Genomic DNA, 20,288 nt, shown 5'->3' with positions numbered 1-20,288 from the left:
TATCACTGATTCCTGTCTTCTCTGATCCTTTTAGATCTCTGCAGGGAGCACAGCTCTTTGGATGAACACTATCCTTGGTGTGTCCACCTTACTGGCACTCTGGGCCCTGGGCATCCTTTTCCGCCAGGCCAGGCTACACCTGCGCTCTCAGAACATGGGAGGCAAATTTGCTCTCTTTCAGGTAACTGCATCTAAGTGTACAAATGTTGTCAGCTCCATCACTGGAACGAAACAATATTATTACAAGTGATAAAACTCTGATCTTAGCCCCAGATTCCCCAGAAGAAATTCTGGGCATCCCTGTGGCTCCTCTAGGTTTGGGGAGCCAGAAAACCAGTTTTTCACTGAGCTAAGGATGAGAAGAATCAGGGAAAGGGAAGAGGAGTAAGAAGTTAAAACTGGAAGGAAATTTTAAAGAAGAAAAGCCTTTACAGAGGTATAGAGACACAAGCCTTGAATATCTGTCTTTTGTTATTCAATCAAGACCAACTCTATGTATGTCCATGGGGTTTTCTTGGCAAAGATACTGGAATGGTTTGCCATTTCCTTCTCTAGCGCGTCCCCATTTTACAGATGAGAACTGAAGCAAATAGGGGGTAAGTGACTTGCCCAGAGACACACTGTTAGGCTCAGAGTCCTAACTTGGTTCTTGTTGAGGCTCAGCCAACTGGCCTTTGTTATTTTTATAACTTGTAGACAAAATTGAGAATTATATACTTCTTATAAGGATAATAGTATTAGTTTATTGAAGAATAGGGAAAATTTGGGTTAATCAGATCAGGAAGGATCAGCATAGCCTGTGGAAACAGGAGAAGTGGTTCCTTGCAGAACCATGGAGTTTTATTTGGGTGGAGTTAGAACCCCTTACAAATCCTTTTTTATCCTTATATTCTCAATAAATAGTTTATTTTTTGTATAACAAGAGTCTCCTTAGCATCCTTGTGCCTGGCCTTGAAGAGACTACAGGCCCAGCACTCCATCTACTGAACCACCTAGCTGCCTTGAATATGGCAGGTGCTTAATGACTGCTGAGTTTGAAGAATCCATGGTTGTTGGGGAGAAGACAAGGGAGAGGATAGCAAGATCTTTAAGTTAGTAGTTGTCTCTGCATCTTTTCTCTCATCCTTTAGAGCAGGGGTCGGCAACATATGGCTCTCGAGCCATATCTGGCTCTTTCTGCAGGAGCCATAAAGTCAATTTTTTTTCAGGCGCTATTACAGGAGCGCGCACTGTGAGCACTGTACAGCTCTCAATCCACTGAGATGCCCAGCTGCCCCCAATGGATTATTTGTGGCGTTTATGGCTCTCACGGCCAAAAAGGTTGCAGACCCCTGCTTTAGTAGGTGCTGTCTTTTCTCTCCTCCAATGCTTCTCATCTGTATTCTCAATCATCTCTCTTTATGAATGCAATATGACTTAGCTTTCCCTTTTCTCACTGTCACCTTCAGTCTTTCCTTCTACCTACAACATGCACAGGTCTCCTCCCCTTCTCTCTCTTCCATGCCTGTTCTTTTTTCATTTTGAGTGGTAGTATGTCAAAGTCACAAATGGCCTCAAATACTTCCTACGTCTAAGCAACCTGTAACATTAAAACCAATATGGAACTTCAAAGAAAAGGGGCAAAATATATCAAGGAATTGCATGACAGGAGATGGGTTGCTTAAGAGGTGAGGACAAAGGATGACAGGTTAACAGCCAGAGTCTACCAGCAACCTCTCAGAGTCCAGTGAAATTAAGGAAGAGTCTCACAGAATGACTAGGCATGGAAGGGTGGTCAACTGCATTATTGAAACTCATGAATAAATAATAGTCATCTGAGAATTTATATATGTAATACCTAACAGCATTCTCTGATAAATACACATAAAGTAGCTTTATTTCCCAACCCAGGCTCTCATTTTCTTAAAGGCAGGAATCATATTTCTTCTTTTTACATCCAGTAAGACCTATATATGGCACTAGGCACATAACAGAGGCTTACCTGAATGAAGAGAAAAAACAACTTCCTTGTGTAGTTGAAGGTCATATGGGCAGCACATGCAGTATGACTGTGAGGTCCTGTGAGAACTCTGATTAGCACGAAGGGGAAACCCAAAATCTGCTCTTGACTAAGCTAAGAAAGGTGACGCATTAGGATAGATAGTAGTTGTCAGATGGGAGCGAGGTTAGAGTAGATGAGACATCTAGGTAGGGGAATGAAGATCGCATTATCATTAACACTTGGAAAGTAGGTGCTTAATAAATGTTTGTTGACTTGACTTGATTGTCCAATGGTTTAATCAATTCAGTTTAGCTCTGTTCCCATTGCCTAGTTTGATACTTATGCATTAGCATCTCAAGTATATCAGGGTTTTACGAGCTTTGATCAATACATATTGCTCTTGGTTAGCACTTTGGGGTCAAATGTTTGATGAGGGATGAGGCTGAAACTAAAGATAGGAAGAGATTTTCTAGTAACATGGATTTTCAATGCCTGAGTCTCTCCTATCATTGCAATAAAGAATTGATTGAGTTTATATACAATGAAAAAGACAAGGCTAAAAAGCTAGGAGGTGATCCATCTTTACACTGGGCAACCAGAGCCTCTGCTCTCTTCATGCAGAATTACAAAATCTAATTTGGAAGGGACTGAATCACGGATATCTATATCATCCCAAAAAAGTGGTCATCCAGCCTTTCTTTTCAAACTTCAAGTGAAGGGAACTAACTCCTAAGATAACTCATTTTCCTTTGGGACATCTGCAATTATTAGGAAGTTTTTGCTAGCATTAAGCCTAAACCTAACACTGAAAGTTCCACCAAATGGTCCTTGGTTCTGCCCTTCTGAGTCAAGCAGACTTCTGATCCCTCCTTCCATGTGAGGGTCTTTCTATACTTGAAGACATATATCACTCCATCTTATTTTCTCCAAAATCCTTCAAGTTTAGTCCAAAAACATGATCTCCAGATTGTTCCCTATTTTGGTCACCTTTTTCTAAACACACTTCTTCCCAAAACATAGTAAATACAATATTCTGGGATGCTCTCAACTTTACTCTCATTCACAGGTGCTCGTTGTACTGACTGCCCTGCAACCCTCTATCTTCTCGATATTGGCCAGTGTTGGACAGATTGCTTGTTCTCCACCCTTTTCCTCCAAAATCAGGTCCCAAGGTGAGTATCTGCAAAACTTTAATTCACTTCCTAAAGGAAGACTGGGTAGGAGCAAGAAAAAGGCAAGCAAATATGAGGCAGACAAGTCTCAACTTCTGTCCCATTTGCTCACTGTTGAAGAAGGGAATCTTTGAGAGGCTCAAGTCACTTTGATCCTCTACCCATTGGGCTTTTTACTTGGAGAATGAAAATTACACTCAATATCTTGAGACCAGTCATGGTGCCCAGACAAGGAGTGTATGAGGAGTCTGTGATTGCTACAATTTCCATCACATAAACCTTTGGGATAAGAATCTTTGTCAAAGGGAAGGCCATGCTAATAGATATATTATGTAGTAAGATAATTTATCCCTAGTTATACTGCACACATTCTCTTTAACAGGCTCATAAAACTTATTTTGGGGTCATAGGGGATTAGACCAGGAGCCTGGATACTAGTCCTGATTCCATCTCTAATTTACTGTGGCCTTGGGCAACCTTAACCTCTCTGGTCCCATTTCCTGATCTCTTAGATGGAGATATTATCTGTACTTGTATCAACATCATTATCATAGCATTATGCAATGCAGCATGGCATAATTTTATTATTTTTGGGCACTTGATGTCTATCTAGCTAATGGTAATAATTAGGATTTAACTCAGTTTGGGTTTAATCTAGAGAAAAAAACTGTTGGAGTCGTCTTTCACATGAGTGTATTTTTGGTTTTATTTTGGAGTTTTGGCTATGTATGACTTTGTTCTTACAACAGTGACCAAAATAGAAAAATTTTTCATGACAATAAAAAACTTAAAAGGTTTGAGACTCACTTTCAAGTGACTTAGATACACTACAATCTATCAGGCTTAAACTGGTAATTCTAGGTAATCTTGTAGAGAAGTTTTCCACAGAAAAGGAGTTGATATGTCAGCAATCCCTTTCAACAAGGTAGCTAGGTGGTGCGGTGAAAAAAGCACCAGAGCTGGAATCAGAAAGACTCATCTGGAGTCTTCAAACTCCAGCCTCAAACACTAACTAGCTGGGTGATCCTGGGCAAGTCACTTAAGGCTATTTACCTCAGTCTCTCATCTGTAAAATGAAGGAGATGGTAAATCATTCCAGGATCTCTGTCAAGAAAACCTCAAATGGGGTCACAAAGAGTTGGACATGAATGAACCAACTGAACAAGAATCCTTTCAACAGGCTATTTATATTGAGTTTGTCAGCAAGATACTGCATTTGTTTTTCAATGTAATCCCTGTGTTTTGTAGTTATGAACTGCCACCTTCTAGTAGTAGAGACCTGTCTGATGACCATACTGACAAGAATATACTATCGGAAGCGAGATGATAAGATGGGGTTTGAACCTTTTTCTCTTGTGGATACATCCTCTGAAACCAACGCTTAAACAAAGACAAACTGGCTTCCCCAAAAGTCCAAAGGTCCTTCTTCACTACCCAGCTCTGACACGAGCAAGGGAATTCTCATTGTCATTATGCAGGTTGCAAATAACTACAGAAATTGTTGGATATTTTAACGATAAAAGTGCTGATGTGGTAAGGAAGAACAGATTTTCTTTTATTAAAAAAACTTTGAAAATGGAAGTGGCATGTGTGTGTACACAGATATCTCAATCCAACCTAAAGTCAGAATACAGAATAAAGCCCATTTGTACATAAAATGTTACTATTGTGTGAAGGAAATTATTGAGGGGACTTTGATCATGAGGACAGAATGGAAACTGGTGCCTCCTGTAGTCAGCCAGAAAAGCTAGCAATTAAGATAGGGGATCACAAGGCAGGAGGGCAGGCCTGTCCTGTTCCCTGGGCTGCCCAGGCAAAGGAGAAAGGAGATGGTTTTGAGGCATGAGAGTGAGTGGGCAGAGAGAAAGTCTGATAAACTGAGGCTTTAAGACTGAATTTCTATTTCTGGACTTCTGTATTAAGGTGGGCTAGAAAGACCACATGGCTGCTGGGGAACAACGAGCTAAATGTAGTAAGCTAGATTAGGGTAAAAACTTCTCAAAGTTTTCTACCTCCCCTCTCTCCTTCATCCTTCTCCCCTACTCCTTTGTGATTAATAAAATAATAAAATTTGTGGCTAGTCTCACAATTTTAATCTTATGTTATAACCAATCTGGGCAACTGAAAAGTGAATTGATTAATCTGCTAGAATGCAACAAATCCTTTGAAACTGCATATAATTAGTTAGCATAATTCAGCCTTGTCAAAAACCTTAAAAGAAACCAGATGGTGGGGGTAAGAACAAAATTAAGATGGAAAATATCTTAGTAGCTACAGAAGTACAGAAGCATCATTTAGACATTGGGTTTCATTTTTATAAGGCAGTAATTTTGTGAAGCTTCTCTGCCAGGCTATAGCAGGATTATCTTTGAGATAATATACAGTTATTCAGCCTGCATGATATGATAATGCAAATTAGGAACTCTATTAGAGAAAGGCAAATGGGAAGAAAAGGTAGTATCTCTCTGCCCCACCTCACCCCCAATATCACCACACAAAGTCAAAAACACATGGGTGGAAAACACTGGTTAAAATCACTTTGCATTTATTTGGCTAAATGACAAAAGCCAAAACAACTCTGAACAGATTAACAACACACAGACAGAAACTGATAGACTAAACACCAACTGAGGAAAACTTTCCTTTGGACTCCAAGGTGTTACTGGAAGTTAACATTCATGCCAAGACCTGTGTTTCTTTTTAAGACAATTTTCTCCAGGAGCTTCAACTCCAAAACAACCCAAGATGACAAATCTTTGTTTATGGGGTCAGAAAGGCTCACATTCCATCTAAATGAACTTAATCTGAGTCATTTCAATTGGAACCCAATATAAAATGGATGCTTTCATTTTTTATCTTCCTGTCCCTGCCAAATATAAACCTATAAAAGACTTTGGCAGAAAGAGAATGCTGTTTTTTAAAAAAGGAAATTAGTATTTTAATACCATAAACCCAAGACTATCTTCCATTTAGTAATCAGGAAAAATCACAACTAGGAGGGACCATTCTGCATCCCATGACCACCTGTTCTCCAAGAGAAAAAAAAAAAGGACAAATCATTGTGTTATGACTCTGAAAAATATAGACTCTTAGAAATACTTATATTGATGAGTTAAAAAAAATACAATTACTTACAAAATATTGTCAATTTTTTTTCTTTTTTTCCCATCTGTATTGGTCAGGCTCCCTATGATACTGTATACAGAGAAAATTCTTGAGAGCTATGGCTTTTGACAGGAGAAAAAGGCAAATGTAGTTGATTTGAAGAGATTATGGTGAACAGATCCAGAGCAAGTTCCTAAAAGCATCAAACTCCTTTACAGAGGAAGTCATACTCAGATCAAGACAATCCAAAGATGGAAGAATAAAATATTGTGGAGAAGTACTTTGGAGATGGGCCCCCATCAATACTACTTACTAGGGGATTGGCCATAGGCAAAGAAAGAAAAAAATGTAATTATGGTACAGCCTAAGGAGTTCTTGTGGCAGAGAAAAAAATGACCTATTCCCTTTATTTATAATATAATATGTGTAGCTCTTCCTTTTATTTTTTCCCCCTCTCTCCATAATTTACAGAACCCTCTGGCTCATATTTTCACCTAAGACTTTGATCATGGTCTGCTTTTTGACTTCTCAGGAGAGGTTGAAACAAGAAATCCCCTCCTTTTTTCTCATGTAAACTCCTACACCTCATTTCCTCACTGCTGTGGTGATCAATGCCTTTGCAAAAGTGAAAAGTAGATTTTCTGTCCAGTCTACAGTAAACTGTTACTGAAATGGTCATCCTTAATGTTAGACACATGGCATCTATGAGGCAGACACAGACAGCTTTTAACCTGCAGACCACAGTCTAGTTCTGACCCCACTTTTAAGTCTCTGCTAAGTCCACCTTATCCATCCCATCTGGGTCTACTCCTTTCATTTACCCAGAGACACTGAAAAAAGGCCCTACACCTTCATAGAATAAATTCTGATCAAAGGGGTAATCACAACACCAAGTCATCCCCTCTAACTTCATTTAATTAGGTTAATAGTCAAAGAGGCATCGTTCCAGTGGTAGCAATTATTTTCTTGTCTTCCCTTTCCCCCAGGTGCAAAGATGTACAAATGTAGACTTTCAGGTACCCAGAAAACATCTCTGACTACAAAAAGCTATTTGTGTTTGGATGGTATCTACTTGAGACAGGTCAAAAGATAAGTACTGAACACAAATGCAGGCTTACCAATTTTGTGGCTTAAAAAATTTGCCTAGAGGTTCCTTGCTAAGGACAGGGCATATCCAGACAGAGTATCCCACTAGTCATTGGCACAGAGGAGTAAATATACTTCTGGGAAACATTTGAAAGGAGGAAAAACCATATTCTGAGGGCCTTTGTAAATGCACATCTGAAGAGAGTGAAGAAATTGTAAACTAATGGATGCCAAAACATTCCAGAGGATGCACCATAAAAGACCACGGGGGCAGGTTTCAGCAGTAACACCTTCAAGGGCACAGCTTCATAAAATAAAAAAAAATCTGTACCAGGAAGAATGTTTTAGGCAGAAACAAAATCACTAAAAAGGGAAGTCTGCCTGGCTGAAGCAAAGAAGTTAAATTAACACTTGATCAAATGAAGACGTGAAGCAGCATAGCAAGGGAAAAAATTGATTTCAATTGTTTCAGAAAGAGGATCCCAAACCAAAGCTCATTAGAACCATAAGGCTCCAGAATAAAAATGGCGCTTCATCAGAAACACAGTTTCCATAAGCCACTGGGGAATCCAGAGGAAGTCTCCCTCTATTCATTTCCTTCACTTTGATATATATCAGCAGCCTCTCCAGGCAGCTTGAATCTTAAGAATTCTAGCTGCCTTGCTCTGCAGGTATAGTGTAAATCCTGTGACAATTACTTGTCATCTAGCAGGCACAAAAAACAGGTTTTATCAGAAAGTGTTCACATGGGGGGGCCACAGGAGGCAAACTGCCTCAGCACATGGACAAACACAGAAAGCTATTTGTGGTTTTCGTAGCTGAAAACACTAAAACTCCACCCCCACAAGGGGTATTGATGAGCAACCGAACACAGCTGGACACAAGCAGTCTTCCCATTAGGCCCACCGCACAGGTGGGTGAGCAAGCAAGGGGTGGCTGCTGCTCTGCTGGTCTCTGGGTTGAGGAGGCAGGATGGTGAAGCTAAGAAAGAGGCACATGCGCAGCGGCGGCAGCAGCAGCACAGCCTTAAGCATCCACATTCCCTGGGACAGGAGTGAAGTGGTGCACTCCCCTGAGGACTAAGCCAGGGCTGGGTGAATGGTGGGTGGGTAGAAGGGAGAAAGGGAGGTTTGCACCTAACTTGGGTCTCATCTCTGGGAAAGGAATATGGGCTCTGCTTTTTGGGAGAGGTGAAAAGTCTCTGTGAGCTGTTTCTCAGAGTGGAAGAAGAATTAGGGAGGACTGACCAAGGTTAAGAAAGTTCTGAAGAAAAAGATATGAGAGAGAGGGTATGGATGTTGTTTAGAGAAAGGGAGACAAGTCCTTGACACTTTGTTCCCAAACTCCAAGAATTCTTCTACAATCATTAAATGTGGACATGGGAATAGGCATTAAAAGAATACACTGAAAGCCTTCAGACACTTGCAGTGGTATCCTTTTTGGTAGAAGCAAAGTAAAGTCCTAGATATGGGAATGATCAGGTCCAAGACTGTTTCTCCACTAGAATTCAGTTTATAAGCTGAGTTCACATATGAATGTGTACATGTGAGTGCACACCTACACAAATATCACAGTATGCTCTGTCCTCTAAAAGCAGGCCATAGAGAGAAAGAGGCAAAAGCCCACCAAGGGCTCCTAGGCAGCTTGGTAAATTGGAGATAAGTTTCTGAAAAAGATAAGCATTTCAGGGAAACTGCTTGATGAATAATCCCTCTATCCACTGTCCTCTGGGATCACAATGGTAGCATATTTCCAGCAGACCCATCTTAAGGAGTGAAAAAGAGACAGACCCAGAGACCCTTCTCTGAGAGCTCCTTACTACACCTCAGCACATTGGCTAGCATCAAGCTTAGGGGGATTAGTGACTTCAGGAGATCAGCTTTGCTCTCAAAAAAGAAAAGAAAAAATGGAAATCAAATTAATTATAAGGAAGTTCACATCATTTTCCCTAAGCCACATCTGGCATGGCTCACATCGGGTGTGTAAGAACTTGGAGAAGTCACTCAGCTTCAGACCAGAAATAAAAACTTGGGGGGGGGGGGAGTGTAGGGGGAAGGCCTCTGGGAACAATACTATCTCTTTTTCCTCTCCTGGTTGGGGCTCCACTTTTTACATTTAAAAAGGCTTTTTTTTAAATTAATAAAAACTATTATTTTCCTTTCAAGATTATCTGAATGCAAACAGTAAAGCAATGTCCTCGTGGAAGCTGGTGCAGGGGAATGGAAGAGAGGCTTCTAAGGCAGTTTCTCCTCTGTCTCTCAGGGTGATGCCTTTTGGAGGACAGGTTATTTTGATCTCTGTCCCAAGTCCTCCTTCCCTTGTCTATAACTGTCCTTGGATTTAGTGTTGGAACTGACAATTTTGAAAAGACAGCTGAAGGTGAAAGGACAGAGGAAGGAGAAGGGAAATGGGAGGGCATATTAGTCATCTTCATCATCTTCACTTATGTCATACTGAACAGCCTTGTGTACCGAGAGGTTCGCAGGGGAGGAGGGTGGAGAAGTCTTGCCAGAGAAGGGCCATCGAAAAGAGGGAGAAGGGGAACGTTCACGAGTGGGGCTGTTGCTTGGGCTCTGCTTGGGACTGATAGCTTGAAGCATCCGGCCTTTTCCTTCTTTCAACATGTGTTTCTGGGGATAGAGAGGATAACAAAAAGTTAGAGGAAACCTTTGGTTGGTGCTAGACCGCCAATAATGGAATACAGATATTAAGCTATAAAATATCCAAGAGATCATATACTCCAACTCCTACATTTAACAAGAGAAGAAACTGAGGCCCAAGGAAGCCAAGTAACTTGCTTTAGATCACATGGGATTTTAGTAAGTGCCTGGTGTCTCAGTGAGTCATCTTGGGTTTCACTAAGTAATCACTTTGGATTGATATTGCAGGATGACTTTAAGCCACATGAGGATGCATAATCATAAGTTTGGCAATATCTTTGGACACCTGCCTAGGCATAAATGAATTTTTTTTAAACTCTTAACTTTATGTCTAAGTATCAATTCTAAAACTGAGAGGAGTGGTAAGGGCTAGGCTATCAGGGTTAAGCAACTTGCCCAGAATCACACCATTAAGAAGTGTCTGAGACCAGATTTGAACAAGGTCCTTCCAACTCCAGGCCTAACTGTGTTACTACATAGCTTCCATGGCACAAATGAATTTCAAAGAAGTTCTATGCAATGATCCTTTAATATTAAACCACTGCTGACTATACAGCCACAGAATCCTAAAATTAGAAGAGACCTCCCCTCAGAAAGCCATCTCTTCAGTAGCCCTTTACTTCTAAACCAAATTACAGATCAATTCACTTAGACTGAAAACTATCTGTCACAGTCTTAAAAGTTTTTGAAAGTCTCCTGATGGGTGCAGAAGCCCTTTAAATAATCCTTTCCAATATCCAAATCGCCTCAAGTCAAAAAATCTTTCTTGAAATCTAGCCTAAATCTCTGTTGCTGAATGACCACATATGACATTGTCACCCAATTTAGAACAACATGTCTTTTTTCACTTTCTTTTCTTTCCTTTTTTTTTAAACCCCTACCTTCTGTCTTAGAATCAATACTGTGTATTGGTTCTAAGGCAGAAAAGTGGTAAGGGCTGGGCAATGGAGGTTAAGTGACTTGCCTAGGGTGACTTGCTAGGAAGTCTGAGGCCAAATTTGAATCCAAGACCTCCTATATCTCTGGGTCTGGCTTTCAATCCACTGAGTCACCTACCTGTCCCTTGACATCTTTTTTCAAAGCAGATTCTTTAATATTCAGGCTCCTATAAGTTCAAGTTAAGAGTTTACTTACTATTCCTTTTTTTGACCATAACATTACAGAAGCAAGCCAAATGAGGTTAATGACTTAATTAGATACTAAATCTTTTGAGGAAACTGATCTGAGACTAAAGAAATTATCAAGAAGTTGTGTAAACTCCTTAAACAGTCACCAAACATTTATCATGGAGAGATTAATTAGCCTTTTGTTGTCCCTTTTTTGTTATTGTTCAAGTACTCTATAGTGTTTTCAACCAGCAGGAAAACTGTCCAAATACTTAAAAGGATATTATCTCTAACTAATGTAAAGATTAAAAATTAATGTCCAAATACTCCAAATATTATATTTAATAAGATTTTATTTATAATAACTTGAAGCAAAAGGAAAATCAGCAATCTCAGTAAAGAAAAAGAAAGTTCCCCCACCACAGATGCGGGAGAAGAGAGGGAGAGAGTGGGGTTACCCACAACTATATTCAAACAGGCAAGGATGCTACATGGACAAAAGGAAAAAAGATGCTGGGTAATACTAAAGGAATTCTGGGGAACGTAGTCCAAGGGTAGAACATTCTAACTACACACTAATGAGAAAAATCATACCAGTGCTCCTTCTGGCCCAAACATCTCCAGAAAGTTTCCAATGAATTCTCTGGATTTCTCTTCCCACTTTTGAATGAGGTCAATGCTTTTCTCCTCCACTTTTTGCACAAATTCCTTTGACTTTTCCTCTACATCTTTCACCTTCTTCTTTACTTTGTCTACACGTTCCTGTAAGTGATATTTCTTCTCCTGAAAAAAAAAAAAAAAAAAGAAAGAACTCTTAAAAAACACTCACCTAGACTAAGTTATATAAGAAAACAGTCTAACAACGTATCATCTTGTTTAGAGAGGCAAGCACTAATAGGTGGATTTTCTAGGTGTAAAACCCAAGCCTGATGCATGAGCAGCTTAAATATCATTCATTTCTGATGTAGACGTTCAGAAAACAGAAAATTCATCTGATAACACAGTGAAGAAATGTCAGTTGTAGAGTTTAAAGATCTGATCTGGGAAAGGAATTCTAGGTAGGCCTCTAACACTAGTCAGCAATATGATTTTAGACAAAATCTTTCCTCATTCTATGATTTAATCTGCTCTTCAGTAAAATGAGGGAATAAAATACTGAGCAGTTCACAGAAAACTACATTAGGATTCCTTGAGTAGCCAGTGTCTATTATCTAAATAGATAATTTGCTTTAAAACTGAAGATTCAGGCAACTTAATTAAGCTGGACAGAAAGATGGCCTAGACTGGAGCAATGGCTCTCCAAGTATGGTCCAACGACCCTGAGGGGTCCCCTAAGATCCTTTCAGAAGCTCTTCAAGGTCAAAACTACTTTTATAATAATACTATATTATTTGCCTACTAAAATACTCCTCCCCTTTTCAATTACATATAGGATTATTCTTCATATATGTCAACCAAAACAACATATGGCAACAGAATGAATGAAGAAGCAGATAAGAGAATCTAGCTGTCCTCTATTAAACCAAACTTTAAAGAGATTTACAAAATTATGTAAAATAATGCCACTCATGTCGCTAAATTTTCCTATTTTGGAAAATATGGCTATTTTTCATCAAAATGTTATTTTTTAAAGATATAATATGGATTTATTATTTTTTTAAAAGTGAATTAGTAGGGGTACCTAGATAGTTCAGTGGCTTGAAAACTGGGCCTGGAGATGGAAAGTCCTGGATTCAAATCTGCCTCAGACAACCACTTCCTAGCTATGTGTCCCTGGGCAAGTCACTTAATCCCAAGTGCCTAACCCTTACCATTCTTCTGTCCTGAAATTGATACTTAGTACTGATTCTAAGACAGAAGGTAAGAATTTTTACAAAAAACAAAAACAAAAAAATGAAATGAATCAGTAAACATTTTAAAATATTATCAGCTTTAATTTCTAATATGGAATACATCAATAGATATAAACCACAAAACAAAAGACCTTTGGGATCTTCAATAATTTTAAACAAAAAAAATTGAGGGTCTTGAGGCCATAAAGTGAGCATCACTGTTCTAATGCAAAGCATACTGGATTTAAAGGCAAAAGCTTTAAATCCAATGCTGATCCTACCACTAACCAGCCAAATAAACCTGAACAAAAGGCTGAACTTTCAGTTTCAGTTTCTTCATCTGTAAAACGAATATACTCACAATTCTCACTCGGAAGTTTTGAGAATCAAATAAAATAGTGAATCATAATATATGAAATCATTTTGTAACCATAAAGCACTATAAATTACTTAATAGAGAGCTACTAGTAATACTATTATTGCATCATAAACTCCAAAGATAATCATGTCTACAAAGAAATAATCAGTCAGATTTTTAAAGGCAAAAAACTTTTGAAATATTAAATTTGTTTATTCATTGTCAAATTTCAAATATCAAAGCAAGTTCCCTTTACATGTATTGGATGTAAATATTTTACTCTTTATGTACATGCTGGCTTATGGAACTTATCCAGTTGTCCTGATTACTCTTATCTATAAGGACACACATTTTCTGGATGGAGGGTAGAGACTGAATCTACATAATCTTCAATGTGCTGAGTTTAATACAATGCTACAGGCAACTACATTTTAAAAGCTTTAAATTGATTCTAAACTAAAGAAACATGAAAACCACACCCTATTCAATTGGTCTGGGTAGGTATCCAGTCTATGGGGCCTCGGGGCCAAGGGGCTCTGACTTACATTGATGAAGCTGACATTGAGTTCCTTGGCAGTGTATCCCCGTTGCAGGTTCCGCCTTGCATATACATCATAGTCCCTAACAATGCGGGTGATGATGTCTGATGTGGATATCCCTTCTGTCCTCTGTGTTGGCGCGAACATACCTAACATCATGACATGCATTACACACACATACATACACACACACACACACAGATGATAAGACTTTATTCAGCCCTGATGATGGGATTTCTCTACTTTATAAGGGAAGAATGGTCAGCATAGCCTTAGCAATGTTCCAGTAAAGTCTGGGAACCCCAGGCTATTCTATGTTACAAAAGGGTAACTTTTGTAACCTTCAAAAGTAACAAAGATAACTTTCAGACTTAGAAGATAATAAAAGGGGAAGGCAGGGATAGGAATTGGAGTAAAAAGAGAAAAGAGTACAGAGCACTAGGATTAGGAAGAATTTGGGATTTCAGACACAGGGAACTCAACAGACATAAACAAGTTTTCCTGAAATTAAATCAGTTGTCACAAGGAAGAAAGGATTGGGAACCACCATGCCAAAAGACAGGACTAGGAATCACAGAATCTTAGCTCTACTTTGGAATTTGTGTATGACCAGAGACAAGTCATGCTCTTAGAACTAGCTTCCTCCTCTATAAAGAGAGTTTGATAAATCCTTTCCAGAAACTACTGACATCCCACAAATTGGGAATCCACTACTGACTCACCTGCTTCTTTGATATGTTTGTAAACATCATCACTCCCAGCAGAAGAATATGGGATGTCATCATGGGCTACGAAATCGATCTGAAAATAGGGAAATATTTCAAACTAAGGAAAATTATCACCTAAAATGAACTGGTAAATCTTCCTAAGAAAAGAGTAATCAGAGATTAGGACCCAATCTCTCCTTATACTTATAAATTGCATAATTCATTCAACAAACTATATGACCAATGGTACAATAACCTCATCAGGGAATGGTAGCAAATGTCAGGTTTTTCGGCTTCATAGCTTGAAACAGTATGTAAATCCAACTTTAAAGCTGCCAGCATGCCTCTGCCCAAGGTATGAAGGTTGGCCTATAAGTAGAACATTAGTCTCATGAAAGAAGATGAGAAAACTGTCCTATTCCCAATTCTGTAAAGGATTGGCTAAGTAAGGGTCTATAATGAAGAATTAGATTAGAAATAAGTTCATCTCTAAACAATTAGCTCTTTGTTCATCATTCAATGAAATAATTTGAAAAAGTAACTTTAAGTTAATTTTATTGCTAATATGAAAGAGTTATGGCAAAGTTCCAAAAGCCAAAGACAGAAAAGGCCTTTTAATTCCAGAATTCAGCTTCTTACTGCACAGTAACTCTTTATTTGCACTGAAAACAAATGATGCAGAACAGTAATCTTTTAAGGGTAGCAAGTCAAATCCTTCTGTATTTACTTCCTTCTGAAGAGGAAGGAGAAAGGTGTGGAAATAGTGGCTGCCACAGGTCAATGGCTAGCCTTCCCTCTTCACAGGGCCCTCCAGACTTGAAGAATCTGTTACAGAATAAAGCACCCCAGTTAAGTAGAACCATCAATAAAAAATTTAGAAGAATGTGCCCTGAGTCTCAGTTCCCTGGGAAGGAAGAATGGAGCAGCCAGGGGAAGGGGGCATATAGGGAAATGAAGGGAGGAATCACTTGGCCACTTAATTATCAGTTAAATAACAACTAGTTGACAGCTAGCTGAGAGCAAGAATGTGAACCAGAATAGGCTAACCAATGTTACAAGAAAAAAAGTGAAGGGGGGTATTGACAGAGGACATAAGAGTACTCTAAAGACTAATTTCCTAATTTTGTCTAGGATCTATTCAAATCAAACCACTAAAAATCATTTCACATACTACTTTTTCTTTACTTGTATATAAAATGCAGCAGAAGCAGATGATTTTATCTATTCCAAAAAGTCTCCACCACCCTCCATACCCCCCAATCCCTAAACCTTCCTAAATCCTGTTTCATACCATCTTGGCTATACTTGTTCTTCCTTTCTTTGGTAGTTTCCTAGTGCTTTCTGTCTGACTCAACTGCTTTTTTCCCTTTCTTACTGGATTAGCAATTTCAGCAGTTTAGGGATCATCCAGTAAAGAAAATACCTCTAACCAATGAAGACCAGCCCTTAATTCTACAACTTACACTATTAGAGAGTTCTGGGGCACTAAGAGGCTAATTGCCCAGGGTCACATAATCTGATGAGATTATGTTCCTTTTATTTATCAAAGCCCTTCATCCTGCCCTAGTAAGCTTCCTCACCTCTTATACTCACCTTTGCCAGCAATTATGGCATTCTTTCATATTACATGAAAATTGAGAAAGAACAAAGAATTACAGTACTCAATTCCTAAAGGGGGGGGAGGGGGAGAGGGGACACAACCTACCTTCTGCTTCTCATCAGCTTTTTACCTCAAAATTAACAACAACAAAACCAAATCCAAACCAAGTCAAACCAATAAAAATGTCTGTGCCCGTCTTTGAATCCAGAATGTCAGCTCCAGAGAGTAGGACTGGGGCTCTGGTGCATATCCATAAGCATTCTATATTCTATTCCTGTGATGGGCCAGATGCGGCCCCCTGAAATGTTCTATCTGGTTGCGGATATTATTCCTGATCTGACGAATACAATGAGTAGGATACAATACAATGAAACTTCGAAAGAGCTGCCTTAGAAACAGACTGACACATGAGCATTTCCTTTCCTTTGGCCTCCTCTTTAAAAAGTTTGCCCATCACTGTCCTATTCCATAGGACAAAAGGGACAAACCCAGATTCACCTCTCTTGAGAGTAGAAGGGGATGGGGAATGAAGAAAGGCCACATTCTAACCAGTCTCTTACCCGATGCTCTGTCAGGAATTCCGGTGTTAGTGTCCAGGGGGCATTCCTCACCACCTCATCCACATAGCGGCAATGCTGAACTGCATCATAGCGTTCATTTTCATTCATTACAGTGAAGCCCTTGAAATTGTGTGTCAGTTCATCGCTGCAAACTAAGCCCAGAGGTACCATGAAGTTATCAAGACAAAAATCACTTCTGCTTGTCCCACCCCCAGCTTGTACTCTTTTCCCACCTAGAAAATGAACCAATTTCCACATACTAAGCAGTTTACTAAATATAACTAAGCCCAAGAATCAAAGTGGTTAGACTAGATATGCATTTTCCAGATCTATTAAGATGGCTAATCTCTCCATAGGAATTCTAAGGACTATAAGCATAAGAACTTTCCCAGAGTGGGCACAATAAAGGTCTGGGAATGAATAGTTTTAGCTCTTTGCTCTGATGCAAACTGTTTCAAGTTTGGTTCGTTATTACCTCTATATATAGCTGGATTGGGCCTACAACATTTGTTTATAGTACCTCAACTGGAGCAATAGAAAAAATAGAAACCTGGGCCAATGGACAAAATAAATCAAAGATGTTCCAAGTGACTCAAGAAATTTAAACTAACAGTGAATAAAGAAATTATAGGGCATCTCTGTTCAATAAGCAAAGAAGTTTTATCCTTTTTCTTCATTTTAAATCCTTACCATCTGTCTTAGAATCGATACTACATATCGAAGGGAGAAGAGGGGTATAAGGGCTAGGCAATTAGGATTAAGTAAATTTCCCAGGTTCACACAGCTAGGAAATATCTGAGACCAAATTTGAATCCAGGACATCCCATGTCTAGGCCTATGCATTCTATCCACTGAGCCACCTCGCTGCCCCAAGAAGTTCTATTCTCTTGATTACAGTTGCTCTTATTGTGTACTTAAGCATTAGAAAGAAAGGAAGAGGCACTTACCAACTCTTTTGAAACAAAAATCAAAAAATCTTTCCTTACCTCCCACAATAAGGTATGTGTTGGGGAATAGGTTCTTTGCTTGCATCAGAGCCCGGGCATGACCAGAGTGAAATAAGTCAAATATACCATCAGCATAAACCCTTACAGGTCGATCACCTTAAAATGAAAGAGAAGAATGCCTTATTAAAAAGAACTGATCCAATGGTACATGTAAAACCCAGTGGAATTGTGCATCAGCTACCCGGGGGGGAGAACATAAATCATGTAACCATAGAAAAATATTCTAAAAAATAAAACTTAAGAAAAATTTAAAAAAATGATCCATCATCTTACATTCTATAAATGGCACTGGACCAGATCACAGTTAGACAAGGTCAACCCTCCCCAAAACAAGGATACAGTTTCCTTCTGTGCAAATGCCAAAATATGTCATCAGATTCAACAACTGTCAGACTACTGTGCCTACCAAATGATCTGGAATTTGACACCTCCTCCTCTACTTCCCTCTTAAAGTATCTTTGATTCAAACTAAAGAGATTAGAAATATTGTCCCCAAATTCTCCTATACAGTACCTAAATATAAAAAGTCACACCATCAAAAAGACAAAACAAAACTAGGAGAATGAAAGGAAGTTAGTTCCTTGGACAGCTATGCCTAGGGGGAGAATTATTATGTATTCAAGGAACAAGATGACTATAAAGGAACCATTTCAATTACATAAAACTGAAAAGGTTTTGCACAAATCAAATCAATTGAGCTAGAATTAGAAAAAGAGAAGTTATTTGAGGGGGAAATCTTTACAGCAAATATCTCTGATAAAGATCTGATATCCAAGTTTCAAAAGGAATTGACACAAACCTAGTAAGAACACAAGTCATTTCACAATAGATAAGTGGTCAAGGAATAGAAACAGGTAGTTTCTTTTTCCTTTAAAATTTTGTTTTTATATCACCTACATTTCTCTTAAAAACACACACACACACACACACACACACACACACACACACACACACACACACAACAAACCTCTTACTTTCTGTCCTAGGATCAATAAAGAATATCAGTTATAGGGCAGAAAAGTGGTAAGGATTAGGCAGTCGGGGTTAAGTGACTTGCCCAGGGTTATACAGTTAGGAAGTATCTTTCTGAGAATAGATTTGAACCAAGGACCTCCCATCTCCAGGCCTGGTTCTTTATCCACTAAGCCACTTAGCTGCCTAATATGTACTTTCTTTGTTGAGTTAAATAATCTGGCTTAATATTTCATCTATTTTCAACTTTTTCTCATCAAAAATAGTCCACAATTAAGTTTACAAACTGTTATGTTTGGTAACAATAATACTTTGTGCTGGGTTTAGAACAATGATGAACTCAGAGCTCTGTTCTGTAGGGGAAATGTCAAGTGTTGCTGCCTCCAACAGGATCCCTTTATCACATGCCTCAATTTGACCCTTGAACTAATGTCTGTTGGCATTCTGGAATTTGACTCCCTTTACATTGTTACAATCACTGTGTTTCTAATCTGGGTTTGTTACAGTGCGGTTCAAGAGATAATTTATTAAGACATACTGACTCATATTAAGTACCCTGCTGATCAAATGATTACAAGTAACCAGAGCCTCATCACATAAGAAAACATTAAACATGAATAGGGCTGAGCTATTTGGCAAAAGTAAAGCACTCTTCGGGGCAGGTGGGTGGCTCAGTGGATTGAGAAGCCAGACCTAAAAACAGAAGGTCCTAGGTTTAAATCTGGCCTCAGATACTTCCTAGCTGTGTAACCCTGAGCAAGTCATTTCCCCATTGCCTAGCCTTTAGCACTCTTCTGCCTTGGAACCAATATGCAGTATTGATTCTAAGATGGAAGGTAAGGGTTAAAAAAAAAAAAGTAAAGCATTCCATGGAATCTTTCCTTTTGGAAAGACTTAGATATTGATTTTTTAAAAAATCTTTGGTGTTGATTTACAATCTACCTACCATTCAACTGTTTCCTCCTCTCTAATACCAAAGTTTGAAGTGCAAGTTCAGTTCTATAACCATTGCTACTAGGTAACTCTTAGCACAAATTCTCATTAAAATGAAGGCTATGCTAGAGGGGCTATTGGAAAAAATATGATCACTAATGCACTGGGGATGGAGCTATCAACTAGTCCAACTGTTCTGCAAAGGCAATTTGGAACTATGCCCAAAAGGCTATTAAACCACATTTGATCCAGTAGTAATGCTAATAGGTTTAATACTTTCAAAGAAAGAAAAAAAGGAAGCATACATACAAAAATATTTATAGCAGCTCTTTATTGTGGTGGCAAAGAATTGGAAGCTAAGGGAATGCTCATCAATTGGGAAATGGTTGAACAGGTTATGGCACTATTATGCCATACTATTATGCTGTAAGAAAGTGATACTATTATGCTGTAAGAAATAATTAAGGCGATGATTTCACAAAAAACTAGCAAGATCTGTATGAACTGATACAAAATGAAGTGGAAAAGAACTAAGGAAAGAATCTATACAATAACAGAATTATAATGACAGACTTAGTATAATAACTCCAGTAAACACAATGATCCACCACAATTCCAAAGGACTCAGGATGAAACATACTATTCACTTCAAAACAGAAAACTGATGGAC

The 20,288-nt window shown here is 38.8% G+C and overlaps 2 protein-coding genes across 3 annotated transcripts in view; one reads left to right on the top strand and one right to left on the bottom strand.

Annotated features, from left to right (window-relative positions):
• Positions 1–5,175, top strand: part of SLC51A (solute carrier family 51 subunit alpha) — a 39,073-nt gene extending 33,898 nt beyond the window's left edge. Inside the window, exons 7-9 of the mRNA XM_044666721.1 lie at positions 35–181; positions 3,048–3,153; positions 4,402–5,175. Of these exons, the coding sequence (XP_044522656.1) occupies positions 35–181; positions 3,048–3,153; positions 4,402–4,538 (390 nt within the window). The 3' untranslated portion in view covers positions 4,539–5,175. The remainder of the gene's footprint in view (positions 1–34; positions 182–3,047; positions 3,154–4,401) is intronic.
• A 506-nt stretch (positions 5,176–5,681) lies between these two features.
• PCYT1A (phosphate cytidylyltransferase 1A, choline) overlaps positions 5,682–20,288 on the bottom strand; it is a 94,452-nt gene continuing 79,845 nt past the window's right edge. For both annotated transcript variants that reach the window (XM_044670010.1, XM_044670012.1), the window contains 6 exons: positions 17,693–17,809; positions 16,707–16,858; positions 14,562–14,640; positions 13,846–13,988; positions 11,705–11,893; positions 5,682–9,974 (listed from right to left, as the gene is read on the bottom strand). In XM_044670010.1, coding sequence (XP_044525945.1) covers positions 9,765–9,974; positions 11,705–11,893; positions 13,846–13,988; positions 14,562–14,640; positions 16,707–16,858; positions 17,693–17,809 — 890 coding nt within the window. In that variant the 3' untranslated portion in view covers positions 5,682–9,764. The remainder of the gene's footprint in view (positions 9,975–11,704; positions 11,894–13,845; positions 13,989–14,561; positions 14,641–16,706; positions 16,859–17,692; positions 17,810–20,288) is intronic.

The sequence above is a fragment of the Gracilinanus agilis genome, chromosome 3 (assembly GCF_016433145.1).
Source record: "Gracilinanus agilis isolate LMUSP501 chromosome 3, AgileGrace, whole genome shotgun sequence".
In the NCBI taxonomy this organism is placed as follows: Eukaryota; Metazoa; Chordata; class Mammalia; order Didelphimorphia; family Didelphidae; genus Gracilinanus; species Gracilinanus agilis.
The sequence above is the reverse complement of the archived record's forward strand: the minus strand, read 5'-3'. Positions and strand labels throughout refer to the sequence as shown.